Genomic DNA, 18156 nt, shown 5'->3' on the forward strand with positions numbered 1-18156 from the left:
AATAGAGCCCATATACTCGCCCGACCCATAAATTTTTTACCGCGGCCCGCAAACCGCCTACCCGAGCAGTATATCTACGGGTTTGCGGCGCATTTGCTGGTCGAAACCCTATCCCCCGCCACCGCGTCGCTCCGTAATTCCCCACTCCCATCCTCATATTTCTCGCCTCCGGGCGCTATGTGGGGCTGCATGTGGAGCTCCGGCCGCGGCTCCAGGAGCAGATCCAGCGGCGGCAGCGACCCCGAGCGCGAGCGGCGTGTCCGGTCGGACGGCGCGAGGAAGTGCGGGGCGAGGAAGTGGATGAACAGGGCCTCTCGCTGCCGCCGAGCTTTCGCGTCCGCGAGATGAGGAATACGACCGTCGGCACGGGCGTACACCCTTCTCCGTCGCGGGCTCGTCCTCCGCCGCGAGGCCCTCTTTTTCTGCGAGCTCTTCCTCTTCCGGCGCGAGCCTTCTCCCCGTGAAGAGGGAGTGGTCGGAGGAGCCGGAGGAGATCGAGGTCGTCGCCGTCAAGCAGGAGCCCGAGGAGGCGGAGCGCCGCGACATCGTTGGGCCCGAGGACTTCGTCGCCGATGTTGACGCGGTCGCGGCCGCCATTGCCGAACGCAGCTTGCGCGAGGAGGCGGAGCGCCGGCGCCACCACGAGGAGCTCGACGACCTCGTGTTCCAGCAGGCGGTCGCGGCGAACCTTGCCGCCAAGGAGAAGGACGACGAGTGGTGGCGCATGCGCGAGGAGCAGAAGGCGAAGTACATTGACCTCGGCAGCTCCGATGAGGAGGATTGAGCTCCTCCACCGCGTCGTCTATGGCCGCGAGCTCGCCGCCGTTAGATCCTCACCCGTAGTGAATGTAGTATGTAGTATGAACTAGTGTTTGTAATGAATTAGTGTTTGATCATGTAGTATATGTAGTATGTGACAAACTACTACGGTGGCAATTTCTCCCGCGATTTTTTTCTTCAAATTATGCAGTTTTATATACGGTTTCTGTTCAGCTGCGCACGCTTTCAACCCGCAAACGAGTCGGGATTTTGCGGGGACCGATAGAGTTGCTCTTAGGTGCTGTATTTTTGGCTCGCTTATGACGGTTTGTACTGCTCAACCTTGCCATTATGTAAATTAAACATGGTCACGTGCATATTTAGTTATTTACACACTTACGTAGATATTTTGAAAGTATTCTGTCACACTTCACAATGCTGCATTACTCTACTTACACACATCATCAGCCAGAATGGCAGATTCACATGAGAGGGTAGCTCGCGAGCAGAGCGACGCCGCACAGGCCGGTGGGCATACCGGCGTCGCGCTGCAGGAGCATGTAGCCGGCCTCGCCCCACCCCGCCCCCCACGAGTTCTTGATGATCCAGTACTTCCCCGACGCCTCGTCGCCGGTGGCGCTGGTCTCGCCGTAGCCCACGACGGTGACGCCGTGGTTCACCTGCGCGGTGCAGGGCCCCGAGAAGACGCCCCCGCCGTAGAGCTGCCACACGAAGCCCCCCGCGTCGACGGCCACCGACACGGGCTGCGCGGCGGCGGCCCGCAGCAGGTCCGGCTCGCTGTTGGCCGTCACGTTCCGGTACCCGGCGATGCTCACGGTGGTCTCGTTGAGCTTGGCCGTCTGGCAGACGCCGTTGACGCCCAGGTACGGGTAGCTGGCCTCGGTGGTGAGGCCGTGGTTGTCCATGACGAACTCGTAGGCCCAGCTCATGAACCCGCCGGCGCACCCCACCGCCTCCGCGTCGCAGTCCACCAGCTCCTGCTCCGACAGCGACACCAGCTTCCCCTTCTTGATGTGGTTCAGCCCCTCCATGGCCGCCACCGCCGCGAACGCCCAGCACGAGCCGCAGCCGCCTTGGTTCTTCACCGGTACCACCGCCCCTTCCTTCCTCCAGTCCACCTCCTTGGGCAGAGTGCTGTTGTCATCGTCAATCTCTTTTTCAGGCATTGTCACCTGCGAAAAATGATCATCCAAGACCAAAACATTTGTCACATAAACGCAAAAAAATCAGTATATAGACATCACAAAATATTTTTCCAACTTTCAACGATGATCCAAGAATCAAAATTCAAAATTATTAGTATCAAACATGTACATAATTCGAGAGAAGAAATCATCCACTGACGGGGGCAAAGTTCTCTGTTCTCGGAGCGCGCCGGCCGGCTCGTCCCGGAGCGCCTAGGCCGAGCACCTTGGCCCTGAACTCCTCGTTCGTCAGGTCGGCGAACTGGTTGTCGGTCAGCGTGTAGCTGTGGCCGCCGGAGTTGAACTCCTCGATGAGCTCAACGTTCTTCCTGTACACCTCGAGCCTCCTCTGCTTCTCGCCGGCGTCGGTGTAGGCGCGGCCGTGCCTGCCCATCCACCGCTCGAACCTCCTCACCATCTGATCATCGTCGGCGATGGAGGGAGCGGCGCAGGCCGAGACGAGCAGCAGGAGAAGCAGGGAGGGCCTGGCCATTGCTGGAGCTGTTTTTGGCCTTTGAGAGAATTGAGGTAGGGGTGTGCATGAGCAGGTCGTTATGGGCTGTTTTATAATTTTATTTGATGTTGTTTTCGGCATTTAGTCCGTTTATCATTCGATGTGTGTGATTTGGAGGTGGTCTGATGTGCAAGCATGCACAACTGCATGTGATATGTGCTGGACAGAGCAACTGGACAGTCACAAGGTTTGGTGTAGTTATTACAGCAGGATGTCAGAAAGAGTACCACAACATCTTCAGTCAGTGAACTGCATGCATTGAGTAATGCTCTCAGGTTCTTCCTGAACTCATGACAAGCCCTCCAGAATGTGCACCTCAACAGTTCATCACTATCCCAAATATCAGAAGGCTAACAAACAGGGAATGTAGGCTAGAATGCATATCTTTTTTATGTTCAGTCGAGCAACAAGAAACAGTATCAAGGAAAAAATACAGCTCTTCCAAACAAGACGCTGATCTTGGGTCCTCAACACTGAAGCCGTGAAAGGGTTACCGACGTACGCGCAGAAACAAACATCGGCTCGAGATCGTCACAACTGCTCGAGGTCATGGCATTGGCGGCAAGGCTCCACGACATTTAGCTTGACTCTGGAGGGAACCTTTGGCTCAACATATGTCCTGATAGCCGAGAGCCCCTTACGAGCTTCCGCCAAAAAATCCAAGTGCAACAGCAAGCACTTGCCAGTACTGTTGGATGAGCAGTTGTCCCAAGGATGCCCTCGTGTGGTGTCCAATGTAAGGCATTCGAGTGACGTCGCGTTCTCAATGATATGGCATGTCAGCTCAACCAAGCTCTTCGCTGAGGAGAAACCAATGATCTTCACTGTCTTAAGGTTATCATGGCGGTGTCCTGGTACCTGCCTCAAATTTGAATGGTCTCCCACGATTGACTCATGCTTCATGTCTTTCTGCAACACCTGAAGATATAACAAGCCAAGATACTTGGATTGATGGATCCACCATTGTTTAATGTGACATCTTTGCAGGATGAACAGTGACTTACATTCAAGAAGAAAGTCTCCAAGGAAGGAGAAGCATCAAAGAAGGATATGAGAGAACAATAGTCATAGGCCGGCGAAAATGTCACTGTACAAAAACTGACACTCAAGTACTTGAGGTGTAAGAATTTGCTAGGCAGCATTGGTGTATCGACCACCTACACAAAGATATATCGGATTAGTTAAAATATGCATATCACAGCTGGTATAAGAATTTGCATATTTAGGGTATACCTCACTACATGAACTCAGGGAAAGATCTTCAACATTTGGCAAGCTCAATGGGAGATCAGCACGAGCATAACATACAGCACCAGGATGGGACATGCCGAGCTTCTTCAATTGTAATGCTACTCCAAATGATATCTGTACCTGGTGGGAATCATGAAAATTAAAACTGACGAGGTTTGGAGCTTCTATCCCTATCACCTGCAGAGACGTGCATTCAGACACCTTCAGGTATCTGAGCTGTTGCAGATGGAACGGTATCCTAAGGCAAGTTAGCGGACTGCATTGCCAGAGTCGCATCCATTGGAGAACAAAGCAATTGTGAAGAAGGCACCCCAGCTGCTCCTCTGTGATACAGACATAACACAAATCAAGCCTTGTCATGTTTGTCAATCCAAGTTCAACGCTGGGAGACAAAACACAATGGGAAATGCGTAGACGCTACATCGAGTTTCCATTCCCATTAGCTAAAAGAGACCATGGGAAGTTGTAGTATGTTCCCGATGCTGAAGATAGCTGAACAGTGAGTTCTTCAATCCCAGGTGTAAGCTGAACAGTGAGTTCTTCAATCCCAGGTGTAAGCTGAACAGTGAGTTCTTCAATCCCAGGTGTAAGCTGAACAGTGAGTTCTTCAATCCCAGGTGTAACAGCTGTCTGAAGCCACCTATCAACATTGCTGACCATGGCATTGGAATAACGGAAAACAATCCTGAGTGTCTTCACACCAATGCGTGAGTGGTTTTTTAAGATGCGGTCAACTTTTTTGGTGAAATTTCCTATTTCATCCTCGCCACGCAGATTCATATTCATGCCCAGTGCTTCCATACTGAATGTAAGATTTGGATGGCATCTCCATAAACTTAGAAAGGCACGAGACACGCAAGCAGCTCGGGCAGCATCTCGCATTGGTAGTAGGGAATGTATATGACACCAGATGTCCTACATGTACAAGCATGTGAGAAAAGCTGAACATGGCCAAATGCTTATTTCAAATGGATAAAAGAAGAACAAGCCAGAGAAGAGCATAGAACCACGTCCAGAGAAGTACAAGCCACTGCTAAGAGAGGACCTCTATGAAATGAGGAATTATATCTAGTCCTTATTGAGATAGCAGGGTAGCAGGGGATCTAACACTCACAACAGGCATTCTTCTTCGGACAGTTAGAACAAAGCAAAGCTACTGATGCAGTAGGACTGTAGCAGGTTGCAGCACTAAAGAAATGTATGTTTATACTGTACTTATTTAGCTAGCACAGGTCAACCAACTCGTGAACAAACATGCAGTATAAGTTATTTCCATTATCAGCATCTCACAACGTACCTCCGGAAGTTGTGGCCCGGAGTATTCTGTTCTTTCGCCCTCTCTTTCAACCCATGAACTAATCGATCCATCTGCAACACATAATGCATGATTATCATCAAACCAACATTAGAGAAGGAAATATCAAGGCATTGTTCGGTTACATGAGAACAAATACTCTAGTGGAAAAAATACACCCCGGGACTGGGTTGATCCACTGCTGTCACCCAATCCCCACAGGGATCAATCCCTTCCAACTACCTTAAACCCCGCCACCTCAAATTTTGTTTGGATAGTGTAAGAGGAACAGGTTCAACAAGTCTATTCTCGTTTGCCTTAGGCTAATTACACTTGTGTGGGTAAATGACATATTTGGCGTAGAAACATGATGCACCTTGGCAAACCAAGACTACCTTCACAATGAAAACTTTAAGTACACTCTCTTTTTTGCATCCAAACTGATTCTCCATGGTCCATACAGATCAAACAGAAATTGAGAAAGCGAGTAAAATAATTGCTAAAAAAAAATACACTGATATCTGGCAGAACAAAAATGAAGCCTAACAAGACTATATGAGCATAGTAACTTCATCTGCTGGAATGGAAGTCATAAAGCATTTCTACACACCCTCAACTGGTCGAATAGGAAGCACCATGTGGCAGCGCTGGTCTCTTCTTTCACCCTCAGCTCATCTGAATCAGTAAAGTTACTACGAATTAATAAGGTTGGCAAAAGCAAAAAGGAAACGCAGTACTGGAAGATGAAAATTCAGACTATTTTATAATTTGATAACAGACCAGCGATATGTAATCAACAGGGGTAAATTGCCATGATTAAACTGGAAAGAAGTATGTGCTTCTTCATGACTTGTTGAGGTTCAAGAATATGCCGAGCTAATAATAATGAATGTCGATCCAATTATCCAACATTAAAAAGCAGCAGATTACTCCTAGTTCAATCCACTCTTCTCATATTCATATTAACAATTGTAAAACAGGCAACTAAATCACCTTACCAAGTCAATCAAAACCTTTTTTTTTCTTTTCCTACTAGGAAAGTGCTAATCAAAACAACAAGATAAAAACAGCAATTAAGACAAGATAATAGCTACAAGATTACAGGAAACATGGTCCTGACATATCACGGCTGTCAGTTCGCTCACACAAGACCTAGCGACCAGCCGCCAGTTCGCTCGCGACCCGCCATCCGTCGCCCTTGCTGCTATGCTATGCCGCGTTTCCTCCTCATCCGCCGCCCTCCATTGCTGCCCCAAGGTATGGCAAGCTTCTCCCTTTCCCTTTTCCTTTTCCATGGATTTTGTCTGGTTCCTATGGTAGAAACCCTAGCTACTGAGGGAGATTGACATGAAGATTTGAGTGGGAGGGATTTGATGTGCAAAGGGGTGTGATTGATCTGAAAAGGCAACATCATATTCCCTTGTTTTAGTTGATGTATTCATGAGTTTTTGTTGATGCAAGTCCAGTTTTGTTTTCATTAGCAGCTAACTGACAGGATAATAGCGCAAAGGGGGCCATCAGCAGAAGACATGTCGCAACGGGGGGGCTCAGAGCAAGGTGAATGAACAAAGGGTAAAAGATAGATGTGCAGCGCACAGGGGGGGTTAAAATCAATTCTTCCCATTCGCAGCTCCACGGGAAAAAGAACGAACACAGCCTGGAACAAAATCACACGGGGCGCTTCACACGAAAATCCGGCGTAGGAACCAGGAGGCCTAGGTGATTTGGGGAGCTTACCGGAGCCGAGACTGGGGACGGGCGGAGAAGGGAACAATGGAGCATTTTGGTGGAAGGAAACACACGACAGGGAGGGGGGTGGAGACCAACCGGATGAGCTGGCTCCAGCGGAGATAGAACCTTACCGGAGAGAGGGCGGCAGTCGTCGTCGCCGGCAGCGGCGGCACCGCGGGGTCGCCGTTTCTTCTTGCGCCGCTGCCCTCGCCTTGTCCTAGAGGTAGGATTTTTTTTCTTTTTGAAAATTGAGGTAGGGTTTCTTGCGCCGTCGCCTTCAGGAGGGCAGCAGACGGTTTTTTTGGCACGAGATGAAAAAAAAGGCATCCAACAGCATTTTTTTTTCAAATTTTTGTTCGTCAGCCCTAAAATACAGCATGACGTACTACAAACATACTAGTGTAGTGTCAAAAAATGTCTTACATTATGAGATGGAGAGAGTACAACATTTTGGTTGGGTCCCGATGTGCCGATCATCTCCGAGACTAGTGTGCTGGCGATGGACTTTTCAAATGTCAGCTTTGTTCATTGCGGAAGAGAAATCAATCTTGTTGCTAATTGTTTAGCGAAACACTGCTTTAGTCTTAGTTTATCTGAATTTTAGGACTCCAATACCCTGACTTTATCTTTTCACATATTGTAAATGGCATGGCTATCATATGAGGAATAAAGTTATTTACGTTCAAAAAATATATAACACTTCAGTTGCAACACATAATGCATGATTATCATCAAACCAACATTAGAGAAGGAGACATCAAAAGGGAGCACACAGATGAGCATGCAGAAACGCAATTAGTTTCTCTCATCCAACTTTTGGTCAATAACATTGGCGCTTTTAGAGCTAGAAACCTACTTGTGTCAATTTGAGGAGAAGACCTAATTAAAATGACCATAGATAGTTGTAAAAAATACCACCCAGGCATATCAGCAATGGAGTTCAAACAAATGTTAACAATCGACTTTGTTAACTCCTTTGCCCTCTCAACTCCCAAGGCTTGCCTGGGACCTCATAAGGCCTTAACGACTAGGCAAGGCAGCCCCTGCTACTTAGAGCATTTCTAACCGATCCCAATAAATATAGGATGATCCGGCTGAGTTAACCCTTAGTGAAGTATATGTAGGAACGAAGTATGTCTACTAGAGGGGAGGGGGTGAATGGGAGTTTTAAATTTTCTTCGGAAAACTTAAATCTCCCAGAACCCAGCAGCGGAATGAATGAAAAACAAACTACAGTGAACTAGAACAGAGTACCGAAGGAGAACTAAGACATGCATCGAAGTAAATCATACGAATGAAAATGCATTGAAGGTAAACATGAGTGACAGAGATAACCGATGATGCTCGATGGCGACAAGGTATTTGTTCGACCAGTTCGTCCTTCTGCACAAGGACTACGTCTGGTTGGAGGGGTTGTGACTTAACACGAAAGATAAACTCTCTTCACCCTATTGTCCTCAACAATCAATTCGTCAACCGATGCCGATCACTCATGGTAGATACTTGAAGGCGATCTCCGAACCTTTACATACTTCTTCTTCGAGAACCACAATCACTCTTGGTCTTTGAAGAAATTTACACCTAACCGTCTAGAGAGTTTGCAGCTCTCAAGAGTAATAGGCGGAGCATACTAAACTTAGATTTCAATGACCCCGAACCACTATCTAATTCTTTGACTCTGGGGTTTTTCTCTCGGTGGATTTTAAACTCAAATCGCTCAGAGAGTGGGTTGCTCAAAAATCTTCTCAGAATCAAACGGAGTAGCTACCTGACAAAGCCGGCGACGGGGGGGGGGGGGTATTTATAGCCGCAGCCTTCCCAGCTGGGAAATGACCATTTTGGACACAAGGTACAGCCAATGGCCAACCGACACGTTACAACAGTCAGTTTTTGGAGCAACGGTAACATTACTTGAGGAACAAGTAATGCTAACTCCTTGGTCTGAGTCAACTCCCTCGCAGCAAAGAAGATCATAGTCTCTTGCTGGCAAGTATTTGCTCGGAGCACAAAGATATTTCTCTCACAGCTTTCACAGGATTTGGGTTTAGCATCAGAGAATCAAAGCTTCGAATGCTACACCCTTCTTAATAGTACGGTGGTCCTATGACTCACTAAAAGAAGAAGAAGAACGAAACAAATACTACGTCTTCACTTTGTCTTCATTCTTTCCTTGAACGCAGTCATATGCTTCGAACAGACACCGAACCACTTGCTTGAACTTCAGCAATTTTTAGGGGTCACTCTTGTTAGCTTTATCTTCGGTGATAACCTTCACTGCCATGCAGGGAGATTATCTTCATCGTTTGCATCAAACTCCTCGATACTTCAGGGACCTGTTACTCTGTGTGCACTAGTAAACACATAAGTCCCACACTATTTATGTCAACAAACTCCAAAAACACAAGGGGCCTATCATTGCACCAACAATCTCCCCATTTTTGGACGGTTGTTGACAAAACAGATAATCATCAAAGTGAAGATAGATAGGAAATGTAAATCGAACAAGAGTGAACTTGCGTTACTTGACTCGTTGATGAAATATACTCCCCCTTGATGTATGCAGGGTCAATTGATATACAATGAAATTCCTTGCAATTTAATCACGTATAAGGAGGTTTTTTCAATCATATGAGGTAATGATTCACACTGATGAAAGATAATCCAACAAGAATATAGTGCAATCATTCATGACTTCTGATAATAATTCCACCTGCAAAACAAATGCTACGAGAGAATATAGTGCGGCAGGCGGGGTTATTAATATTACAGCCCATAACAGAAGTTTTACAACAGAGCACATGAAGCGGCATGAACAGTCTCAAAAGATAGATCAAATAAACACAAAGACCAAATCCAACAAAGCAAATATATCGAAACTCTCGATGTAATTCTCCCCCTTTTTGTCAACTAGTGTCACAAAGGTGACGAATGACATGAGTGCGGAAAAGATGCAAACGTGATTCACTCTAAGGCATCGCCCGAAGAGGTTTCTGACTCGGAGGTGGCTGGTATATCTTCATCATCATCAGCAGCAGATCCTTCAAGCCTGGCTTAGGGCTGAGAAGATGAAGGCACATTGGGATCATCCTGTTGGGTCTTGCGAGACATAATATTTTCTTCAACAGGTTTCTAAGTGCGTGAAGTGGCTTCTGACTCGTCGAGAAATTTGCGTAGCTGAATCCAAAGTAAATTCGTTGTTGGTTCACGAGCTATCAAAGGCGGAGTAATGCGGTCTTGAAAGTCTTCAACAGTAAACCCTTGATCAATATACTCATAGAGTTCTTTGAGATGGGAGTGGCTCAATTGCTTCTTTGAGAAGAATTTCCAAAGGAATTTCCATAAACTCTTCTTATTTTCTGCTGTGATCATGTGCACAACTTTTGTTCGATTGTGAATTGCATTAAGTTCAGCAGCCAGATGCTCTTTCTCTTGATGGTCTGATGTAGGGTGGAACCCTATGGGGCCGATCTTTCACGTTTGGAGAGGATCCTACAGGGAACACGAAGAACACGCAGAAGAACACGAGGGAAATCACGAGGGGAAAACAAGAGAAACACTCAACCGACACAAAATTGATCACACAAGTGCTAGATCATCGAGGCACAAAGTAACACGAGATCCAAAGTCAACAAGGGACGATACAAGAGTAATCGTTCTTCTCCGTGAGGAGGTCTTGAGTGTTTTCTCCGGATGGAGGCCTTGATTCCGGGTGGATCTTCTCCGAAGAGGTGGGGTCCCTCATGAGGAGTAGATCCGGTACAGATGAGCAATGCTCTATCTCAAATGAGCTATCACAATGCTAACCCTAAAACGTAGGCAGGAGAAGAGTATATATAGTTTACGGGGCGAAAGGGTACACGGGCCTCGGCCCAAGTGGCTGCGCGCAGGCCGGGCCGGAAGTTCTGGGCGCCGAAGGTTCCGGGAAGGGTCCGGCCTAACTAGAGAGTTGGCACGGGTGGAGCTGGGCTGGCGTCCGGGGACCGGAAGGTCCGGGCGGGCCGGAGGTTCCGGGGACCAGAAGGTCCGGGCCGGGTTCCGGGCAGGTTCCGGGCTAACCCGAGAGTTGGCATGCCCGGGCTGGTCGAAGTCGACGGAGGCCGGAAGCTCTGGGTAGGACGGAAGGTCCGGGTGCCGGAAGTTCCAGGCTCTGATCGGAAGTTCCGAGCTGTCCAGAGAGTTGACGCTTGTCGTTTCTTCTCCAGCTCTCGGCTCCGTGGCTTGAGCATTGTACCTGATCACACACAGCATCTCGGACTTAGGCAGTAGCCATGTCTCACTTGAAGAAGGGGAAAACTCAAGTAGGAGTGATGTCACCTTGGATTGAATGGCACGAGCCCTTTCTCTTGTCATGGGTTCACTTGGAGCTTGGATAGTCGAGGTGGTGTCCATGGGGATGATCACGGGATGCCCCGCATCATCTCCCCTCCCTTGGGAAAGATCCGACCTCGGATCGAGATCCTCATCATCATGGTATGGCGAAAGATCTTTCACGTTGAAGATGTCGCTCACGTTGTACTTGTCGCGCGGGAGGTCGATCTTGTAAGCGTTGTCGTTGTAGCGTGCTAGCACCTTGAAGGGTCCATCGTCTCGAGGTAGAAGTTTGGACTTGCGTTCGTTGGGGAAGCGGTCTTTGCGAAGGTGTAACCACATGAGGTCTCCGATGTTGAATATCATGGGTTGCTTGTTGACGTTGAGCTTGGTCGCTAGTCGTTGTACTTGGCGCTCAATGGTGTGTCTTGTATCCTCATGCATCTTCTTGATGTAGCTTGCCCGTGCACTCGCATCCATGTTGGTGCGCTCTTGTAGAGGAAGAGGTAGAATGTGCAATGGGGATAACGGGTTGAAGCCGTGGACGACCTCGAAAGGGGACTTGCCGGTCATCGAATGTCTTGCATGGTTGTAGGCGTACTCGGCGATGGGTAGACATGCCTCCCACTCCTTGATGTTCTTCTTGATTAACACGCGAAGTAGAGTGGAGAGCATACGGTTCATCACCTCCGTTTGGCCGTCGGTTTGCGGATGGTATGTGGACGAGGACAAGAGCTTGATTCCGAGCTTGGCGCATAGCGTCTTCCAAAAGTAACTCAAGAACTTGACGTCACGGTCGGAGACGATTGTGTTTGGTACTCCATGGAGGCGCAAGATTTCCCTACAAAAGAGATTTGCAACGTGTGAAGCATCGTCTATCTTGTTGCAAGGGATGAAATGTGCCATCTTAGAAAATCGGTCCACAACAACAAACACGGAATCCTTTCCATTTTGAGTTCTAGGCAAACCAAGTACAAAATCCATGCTAATGTCTTCCCAAGGTTGATAAGGAATAGGAATAAAGACCATGGGATTGAGCTTTAGACTTAGCTTTGCGACATGTAGAGCATCGGTTGGTGAAGCGTGAGACGTCACGGAACATCTTGGGCCAAAAGTAGTTCTTGTAGAGCATGGCAAATGTCTTGTCGCGTCCAAAATGTCCCATGAGTCCGCCTCCATGAGCCTCTTGCAAAAGGAGCAAACGAAGAGAAGGCTCGGGAATGCAAAGTTTGTTAGCTCTCATAAGATAATCATCTTTGATGTAATTTTGTTCCCAAGAAGTATGCGCCAAGCACTTAGCATAAGGAGTAGCAAAGGAAGGATCATTTGCATACAATTCTTTTATATGCTCAAAACCAACAACATTCAACTCAAGTTTAGTGACAAGCGTACATATGTGTGAAAGTGCATCCGCAACTACATTTTCCTTACCCTTAATGTACTTGATCACACAGGGGAAAGATTCAATAAATTCATTCCATTTGGCATGACGCTTGTTTAATTTAGTTTGACCTTTTTAAGTACTTAAGCGTTTCATGATCGGTATGTATGACAAACTCATGAGGTCTAAGATAATGTTCCCAAACATGTAGCACACGCACTAAAGCATGCAATTCTTTGTCATAGATGGGATAGTTAAGTTGAGCACCGGAGAGTTTTTCACTAAAATATGCAATGGATCGTTTTTCTTGCATCAAAACTCCGCCAATTCCGGTACCACTTGCATCACAATGAACCTCAAAAGTTTTGTCAAAGTTGGGCAAAGCAAGAATCAGAGCATGAGTAAGCAAAGACTTGAGCTCATCAAAAGTGGTAGATTGCAAAGATCCCCAAACAAAAGGAGCATTCTTCTTACTCAAGGCATGCAAAGGAGCGGCAATAGTGCTAAAATTCTTCACAAAGCAACGATAAAACCCGCAAGGCCAAGAAAGCTACACACTTGTTGCAAATTGGTGGGTTGGGGCCAAGTTTCAATTTCTTCTATTTTAGATTCGTCAACATGGACACCCTTGGAAGAGACAACAAAACCCAAGAAAACAAGTTTGTCAACACCAAATGTGCACTTTTTCATGTTGGCATAAAGACCTTCCTTGCGAAGGGTTTGCAAAATAGCCCTAACATGATTGAGATGCTCTTTCATGGATTTGCTAAAAACAAGAATGTCATCGAAGTAAACCACAACAAACACTCCAATATAAGGATGAAGCACAAAATGCATAAGTCTCATGAAAGTACCGGGAGCTTCCGATAAACCCATAGGCATAACCAACCACTCGTACAAGCCAAATTTGGTTTTGAAAGCGGTTTTCCATTCATCACCTTCTTGTATGCGGATTTGATAATAGCCACTTTTAAGATCAAATTTTGAGAAAAAGGCAGCACCGCTAAGTTCATCAAGCATATCATCTAGGCGAGGAATGGGATGCCTATAGCGAACGATGATAGAATTAATGGGTCTACAATCGGAACACATGCGATAACTTCCATCTTGCTTAGGTACAAGTATAACCGGAACGACACAAGGGCTTAAGCTTTCACGTACATGACCGTTGTCGATTAGTCGTTGTACTTGTTGTTGGATCTCCTTAGTTTCTTCGGGGTTGACGCGGTATGGAGCTTTGTTTGGTAGGGGCGCTCCGGGGATGAGGTTGATTCGATGCTCAATGCCTCATAGAGGAGGTAGACCCGGAGGTAGCTCATCGGGGAAAACATCTTGGAATTCATGCAAAAGAGATTGAAACACTAAAGGTAGCTCGTGAGAGGTGTTAGTTTTTGGGTCCCCATCCTTGCACACAAGGACAAAGTGCATAACACTCGATGGGTTCTCACACACTTCTCTCATCTCATTTTTGGTGGCAAATATAGGACTAGGTTTTTCTCTCTAGGCAAAGAGGTGCTCAAGTTTGGCTTGTGGCTCTCACTCACTTTTTGGTGGATCACTTTCTCACTCTTCTGTCCATGATGGGTGGCTTGCTTGTCGGCTATCACTTGACTAGGAGACATAGGTCGTAGCACATATTCCTTCCCTTTCATCTTGAAGCTATAGTGATTGGTACGCCCGTTGTGGATGACGCCACGGTCAAATTGCCATGGGCGACCAAGAAGGAGGTGGCAAACAGACATCGGGACGACATCACACTCCAAAGTGTCCTCGTATGCACCAATTTTTAAGAAGACTTGGACCGTATGCTCAACTTGTATAGTGCCGGAGTCACTTAGCCATTGGATCTTGTAAGGGTGCGGGTGCTTCATCTTGACCAATTGAAGCTTGGAGCATAGTTTCTCACTTGCCAAGTTGTGACAACTACCTCCATCGATGATGACCTTGATGGACCTTCCATTGATGCCGGCCTTAGTGTGGAAGATGTGGCTCTTTGGTCTTCTTCTTGTTGATGTTGAAGAGTCAAGACTTTGGAGACAACGAGAGCAGGGCTCGAATCCTCATCACAAAAGACTTGATCATCTTCATCCTCATTCACTCGTCGGTGCATGGCCACTTGCTCAAGGGCTTCCATCTCCTCGTCACTCATGGAGTCATAGGTTCCATCATCGTTGAGGATCATGGTGCGCTTGTTTGTGCATTCGAAGGACTTGTGGCCTCGGCCGCCGCAAGTGAAACACTTGAAGGAGCTTGTCTTGACTGTCTCATCGGTCGGAGTAGATGATGAAGCGCGTGGCTTATAGTTGCTTGTAGTAGGAGGAAGACGACTTGAGCTTGTTGAAGTTTTATTGTAACTTGACTTGTCGTCATTGCTTGTAGATGGCTTGGTTGAGGTAGAAGTTGGAGGAGTCGTTGAAGCTTGGTTGTTGGAGAAGCCATAGGTCTTGGATGAGTACTTGGCGTACTTGAAGTCATCTTGCACTTGGTGTTCCGCCTTGGTAGCTTGATGCACGAGCTCAGTGAGGTTGGAGTAGGGTTGGAAGTCGGCAATCTTCTTGATGGGATGATTGAGTCCATTCAAGAAACGTGCCATAGTTTGCTCATCATCTTCCGTGACATTGGCTCGAATCATGTCTATCTCCATTTCCTTGTAGTATTCTTCAACACTCTTTGTTCCTTGCTTGAGGTGTTGTAGCTTCTTGAAGAGATCGTGGTTGTAGTAGCTGGGCACAAAATGTGCTCGCATGACATCCTTCATTTGATCCCAAGTGGTGATTGGTGGTTCACCTCTTGCTTCTTGGCGCTCAAGGACTTGTTCCCACCATGTGAGCACATAGTCTTGGAACTCAAAAAATGCCATAGAGATCTTCTTCTTTTCCTCATAGTTGTGCAAACGAAAGATTTTCTCGACCTTCAGTGCCCATGATAGGTACTCTTTGGGATCATTGCTTCCATTGAACTTGGGCATGGTGAATTTTAGCTTGCCATAGCGTTGCTCTTCATTGTGTTGTTGGCGATGGTGATGATGACGCCCTTGACATGGAGGATAATTATCCTCATGTTGCTCTTGGCGTGGATGAAGTCCATGATCAACTTGCTCTTGTGGAACTTGAGGTTGTGGAGGAGCTTGTTGAGCTTGACATTGCACTCGTGGTTGGTAGTTCCTCTCTTGGATTTATTCTCGAAGTGCTTCCTCTTGATTGCGCCGTTCGCGATTGCGGTTGGCGATGGCTCGACTTGATTCTTGAAGGGCACGTTGCGCCTCAAGAGCTTGTGCTTCACGTTGTTGTTGTTGAAGACGTTGAGCCTCGGCGTCTTGTTCCTCTTGGTGTTGATGCGTTCGTTCTTCCTCTTGGCGATGTTAACATTGTCGTTCTTGAGCTTGAGAAAACGTAACTTGATGTGGTGGAGGACGAAGTTCTTGCTCGTCGACTTGCTTTTGTGAATGCTTATAATGTAGCGGGTTGCGAGATGCAAGACGGTCTTGATGTGCGGCTCGTCGAAGAGTGTTCGATGTCGGTGTACTTGAGCCGGAGAAGGTGTCATCGGAGTGTCGACTTGAGCGGCTCCGTCTTGAGTATGAAGAAGTAGAAGGAGGACGGTTCACCAACAAGGCACGGATCTCGTCCATCCTTGCATCGTTCTCTTGCTTGTGAGCGTCGAGCTTGTTGTCGAAGTAGTCCTTTGTACGTTGCTCGGAGAGTCGCAAGTCGGTGGCGAGGTTGTCGATTCGGTCGGTCATAGCTTGTTGCTCTTGATGCAACGCTCGTTGTGCACCAAAGAGGTGGCTCTTGGTGATGAATGATGACATGTCGTCGTCTTGCTCGATGAAGAGTGGGTTGGTAGAAGTACTCGGCCTATCCATCATTCCAAGAAAAATGTGAGTGGTAGAAGGAGAAGAACTTATACCAATGTACCTTGACCGATGTTGACGATGAATCAAGTTCACTGAAATGCGGACAATGAAATAGCACTATTGGTACCAATTCTTGTCGGTTCTCACACCTACACAAGTAAAAGCTTATGGTGGAGCTTGGTTAGGATGGTGGCACAAAATTTGATGCAATTGTAAGTGAGCTTCAATAATGTTGGAAAAGATTCACAAATTTGCAAATGCAACAAGTAGACCAAGCAAGTAGTTGTACATGGAAACACACACGCAAATAGATAAGTGGGATTGTGGAAACCAAAAGTGAGCCAAAATGTGGAATCCACGAAAATGCTCTTGTTGCACAATACAAGAGAGACGCTAGCACGATTGCACAATAGGCGGATACGGAACTTGTGCACAACCTACTAGGCAAAAATGCAACGACCTCTATCCCAAGTATGCTATATGTATGGTATTTCGGTTATATGATCCAAGATGATCGGATATGACAATCTTAATGTCGTATGATGCTATGGTTCTTGCTTATAAGCTCTTTGCTTATCTTCCCTCTTTGCTTAAAAGCTTGGTTGGATCTTTCACTTGTGAGCTCTTTTCTCATGCAAAACTTCACGAACCAAGATAGCAATTGTGTATGCGATGACAACTTTGTGACATAAAAGTTGATGCCAAGATATGCACCACTATGGTATGGTATGTATGCTATGGAGTATGATCACTAATGTGCACAAGTCACGTTGCCGGCAATACTCAAAGGCTAGTCTCGATGGGTAAGCAACGCAAAAGATGGGCTATGATGGTTATCAATGCAATGGCAAGGTTTGGACAAAGATGTCTGATACGTCTCCAGCGTATCTATAATTTTTTATTGTTCCATGCTATTATATTACCCGTTTTGGATGTTTATGGGCTTTACTTTACACTTTTATATCATTTTTGGGACTAACCTACTAACCGGAGGCCCAACCCGTATTGCTGTTTTTTTGCCTATTTCAGTATTTCGAAGAAAAGGAATATCGAACGGAGTTCAAACGGAATGAAACCTTCGGGAGCGTGATTTTTGGAACGAACGTGATCCAGAGGACTTGGAGTGGAAGTCAAGAAACAATCGAGGCGGCCACGAGGGTGGAGGGAGCGCCCCCCTACTGGGCGCTCCCCCCTATCTCGTGGGCCCCTCGGGAGTCCACTGTCGGTGTCAAAACCGGCAGATCTCGGGTAGGGGGTCCCGAACTGTGCATCTAGGCGGATGGTAACAGGAGACAAGGGACACGATGTTTTTACCCAGGTTCGGGCCCTCTCGATGGAGGTAAAACCCTACTCCTGCTTGATTAATATTGATGGTATGGGTATTACAAGAGTTGATCTACCGCGAGATCAGAGAGGCTAAACCCTAGAAGCTAGCCTATGGTATGATTGTTGTTCGTCCTACGGACTAAAACTCTCTGGTTTATATAGACACCGGAGAGGTCTAGGGTTACACAGAGTCAGTTACAATGGGAGGAGATCTTCATATCGTATCGCCAAGCTTGCCTTCCACGCCAAGGAAAGTCCTTATCCGGACACGAGACGAAGTCTTCAATCTTGTATCTTCATAGTCCGGGAGTCCGGCCAAAGGTCATAGTCCGGCCATCCGGACACCCCCTAATCCAGGACTCCCTCAGTAGCCCCTGAACCAGGCTTCAATGAAAACGAGTCCGCGCGCAAATTGCCTTCGGCATTGCAAGGCGGGTTCCTCCTCCGAATACTTCGTAGAAGATGTTTGAACACAAGGATAGTGTCCGGCTCTGCAAAATAATTTCCACATGCCACCATAGAGAGAATAAT

The 18156-nt window shown here is 47.1% G+C and overlaps 2 protein-coding genes across 2 annotated transcripts; both read right to left on the bottom strand.

The window, feature by feature from the left end:
• Nucleotides 1-1111: 1111 nt before the first annotated feature.
• On the bottom strand, nt 1112-2534 carry LOC119305800 (ervatamin-C-like). Its single transcript, XM_037582222.1, has 2 exons — nt 2125-2534; nt 1112-1952 (listed from the first exon to the last, which is right to left on the bottom strand). Exons 1-2 carry the CDS (start codon nt 2455-2457, stop codon nt 1242-1244), a joined length of 1044 nt encoding a protein of 347 aa, XP_037438119.1. The 5' UTR covers nt 2458-2534; the 3' UTR covers nt 1112-1241.
• Nucleotides 2535-2719: 185 nt separating this feature from the next.
• LOC119310915 lies at nt 2720-7011 on the bottom strand. The gene is made up of 6 exons (XM_037586535.1): nt 6886-7011; nt 5634-5698; nt 5027-5097; nt 3712-4644; nt 3483-3635; nt 2720-3396 (listed from the first exon to the last, which is right to left on the bottom strand). Exons 4-6 carry the CDS (start codon nt 4087-4089, stop codon nt 3010-3012), a joined length of 918 nt encoding a protein of 305 aa, XP_037442432.1. The 5' UTR covers nt 4090-4644; nt 5027-5097; nt 5634-5698; nt 6886-7011; the 3' UTR covers nt 2720-3009.
• Nucleotides 7012-18156: the final 11145 nt, after the last annotated feature.

This window comes from Triticum dicoccoides, chromosome 5B, assembly GCF_002162155.2.
Source record: "Triticum dicoccoides isolate Atlit2015 ecotype Zavitan chromosome 5B, WEW_v2.0, whole genome shotgun sequence".
Taxonomy (NCBI): Eukaryota; Viridiplantae; Streptophyta; class Magnoliopsida; order Poales; family Poaceae; genus Triticum; species Triticum dicoccoides.

What these genes read in the sequence shown, in the direction of transcription:
- LOC119305800 (XM_037582222.1), bottom strand. Translation starts at nt 2,457, where the DNA reads ATGGCCAGGCCCTCCCTGCTTCTCCTGCTGCTCGTCTCGGCCTGCGCC. An exon ending in GAACAGAGAACTTTGCCCCC is followed by an intron (nt 1,953 to 2,124) that starts GTCAGTGGATGA and finishes CATTTTTCGCAG; the next exon opens with GTGACAATGCCTGAAAAAGA.
- LOC119310915 (XM_037586535.1), bottom strand. Translation starts at nt 4,089, where the DNA reads ATGACAAGGCTTGATTTGTGTTATGTCTGTATCACAGAGGAGCAGCTG. An exon ending in CCCTGAGTTCATGTAGTGAG is followed by an intron (nt 3,636 to 3,711) that starts GTATACCCTAAA and finishes ATCTTTGTGTAG; the next exon opens with GTGGTCGATACACCAATGCT. An exon ending in TGGAGACTTTCTTCTTGAAT is followed by an intron (nt 3,397 to 3,482) that starts GTAAGTCACTGT and finishes TTATATCTTCAG; the next exon opens with GTGTTGCAGAAAGACATGAA.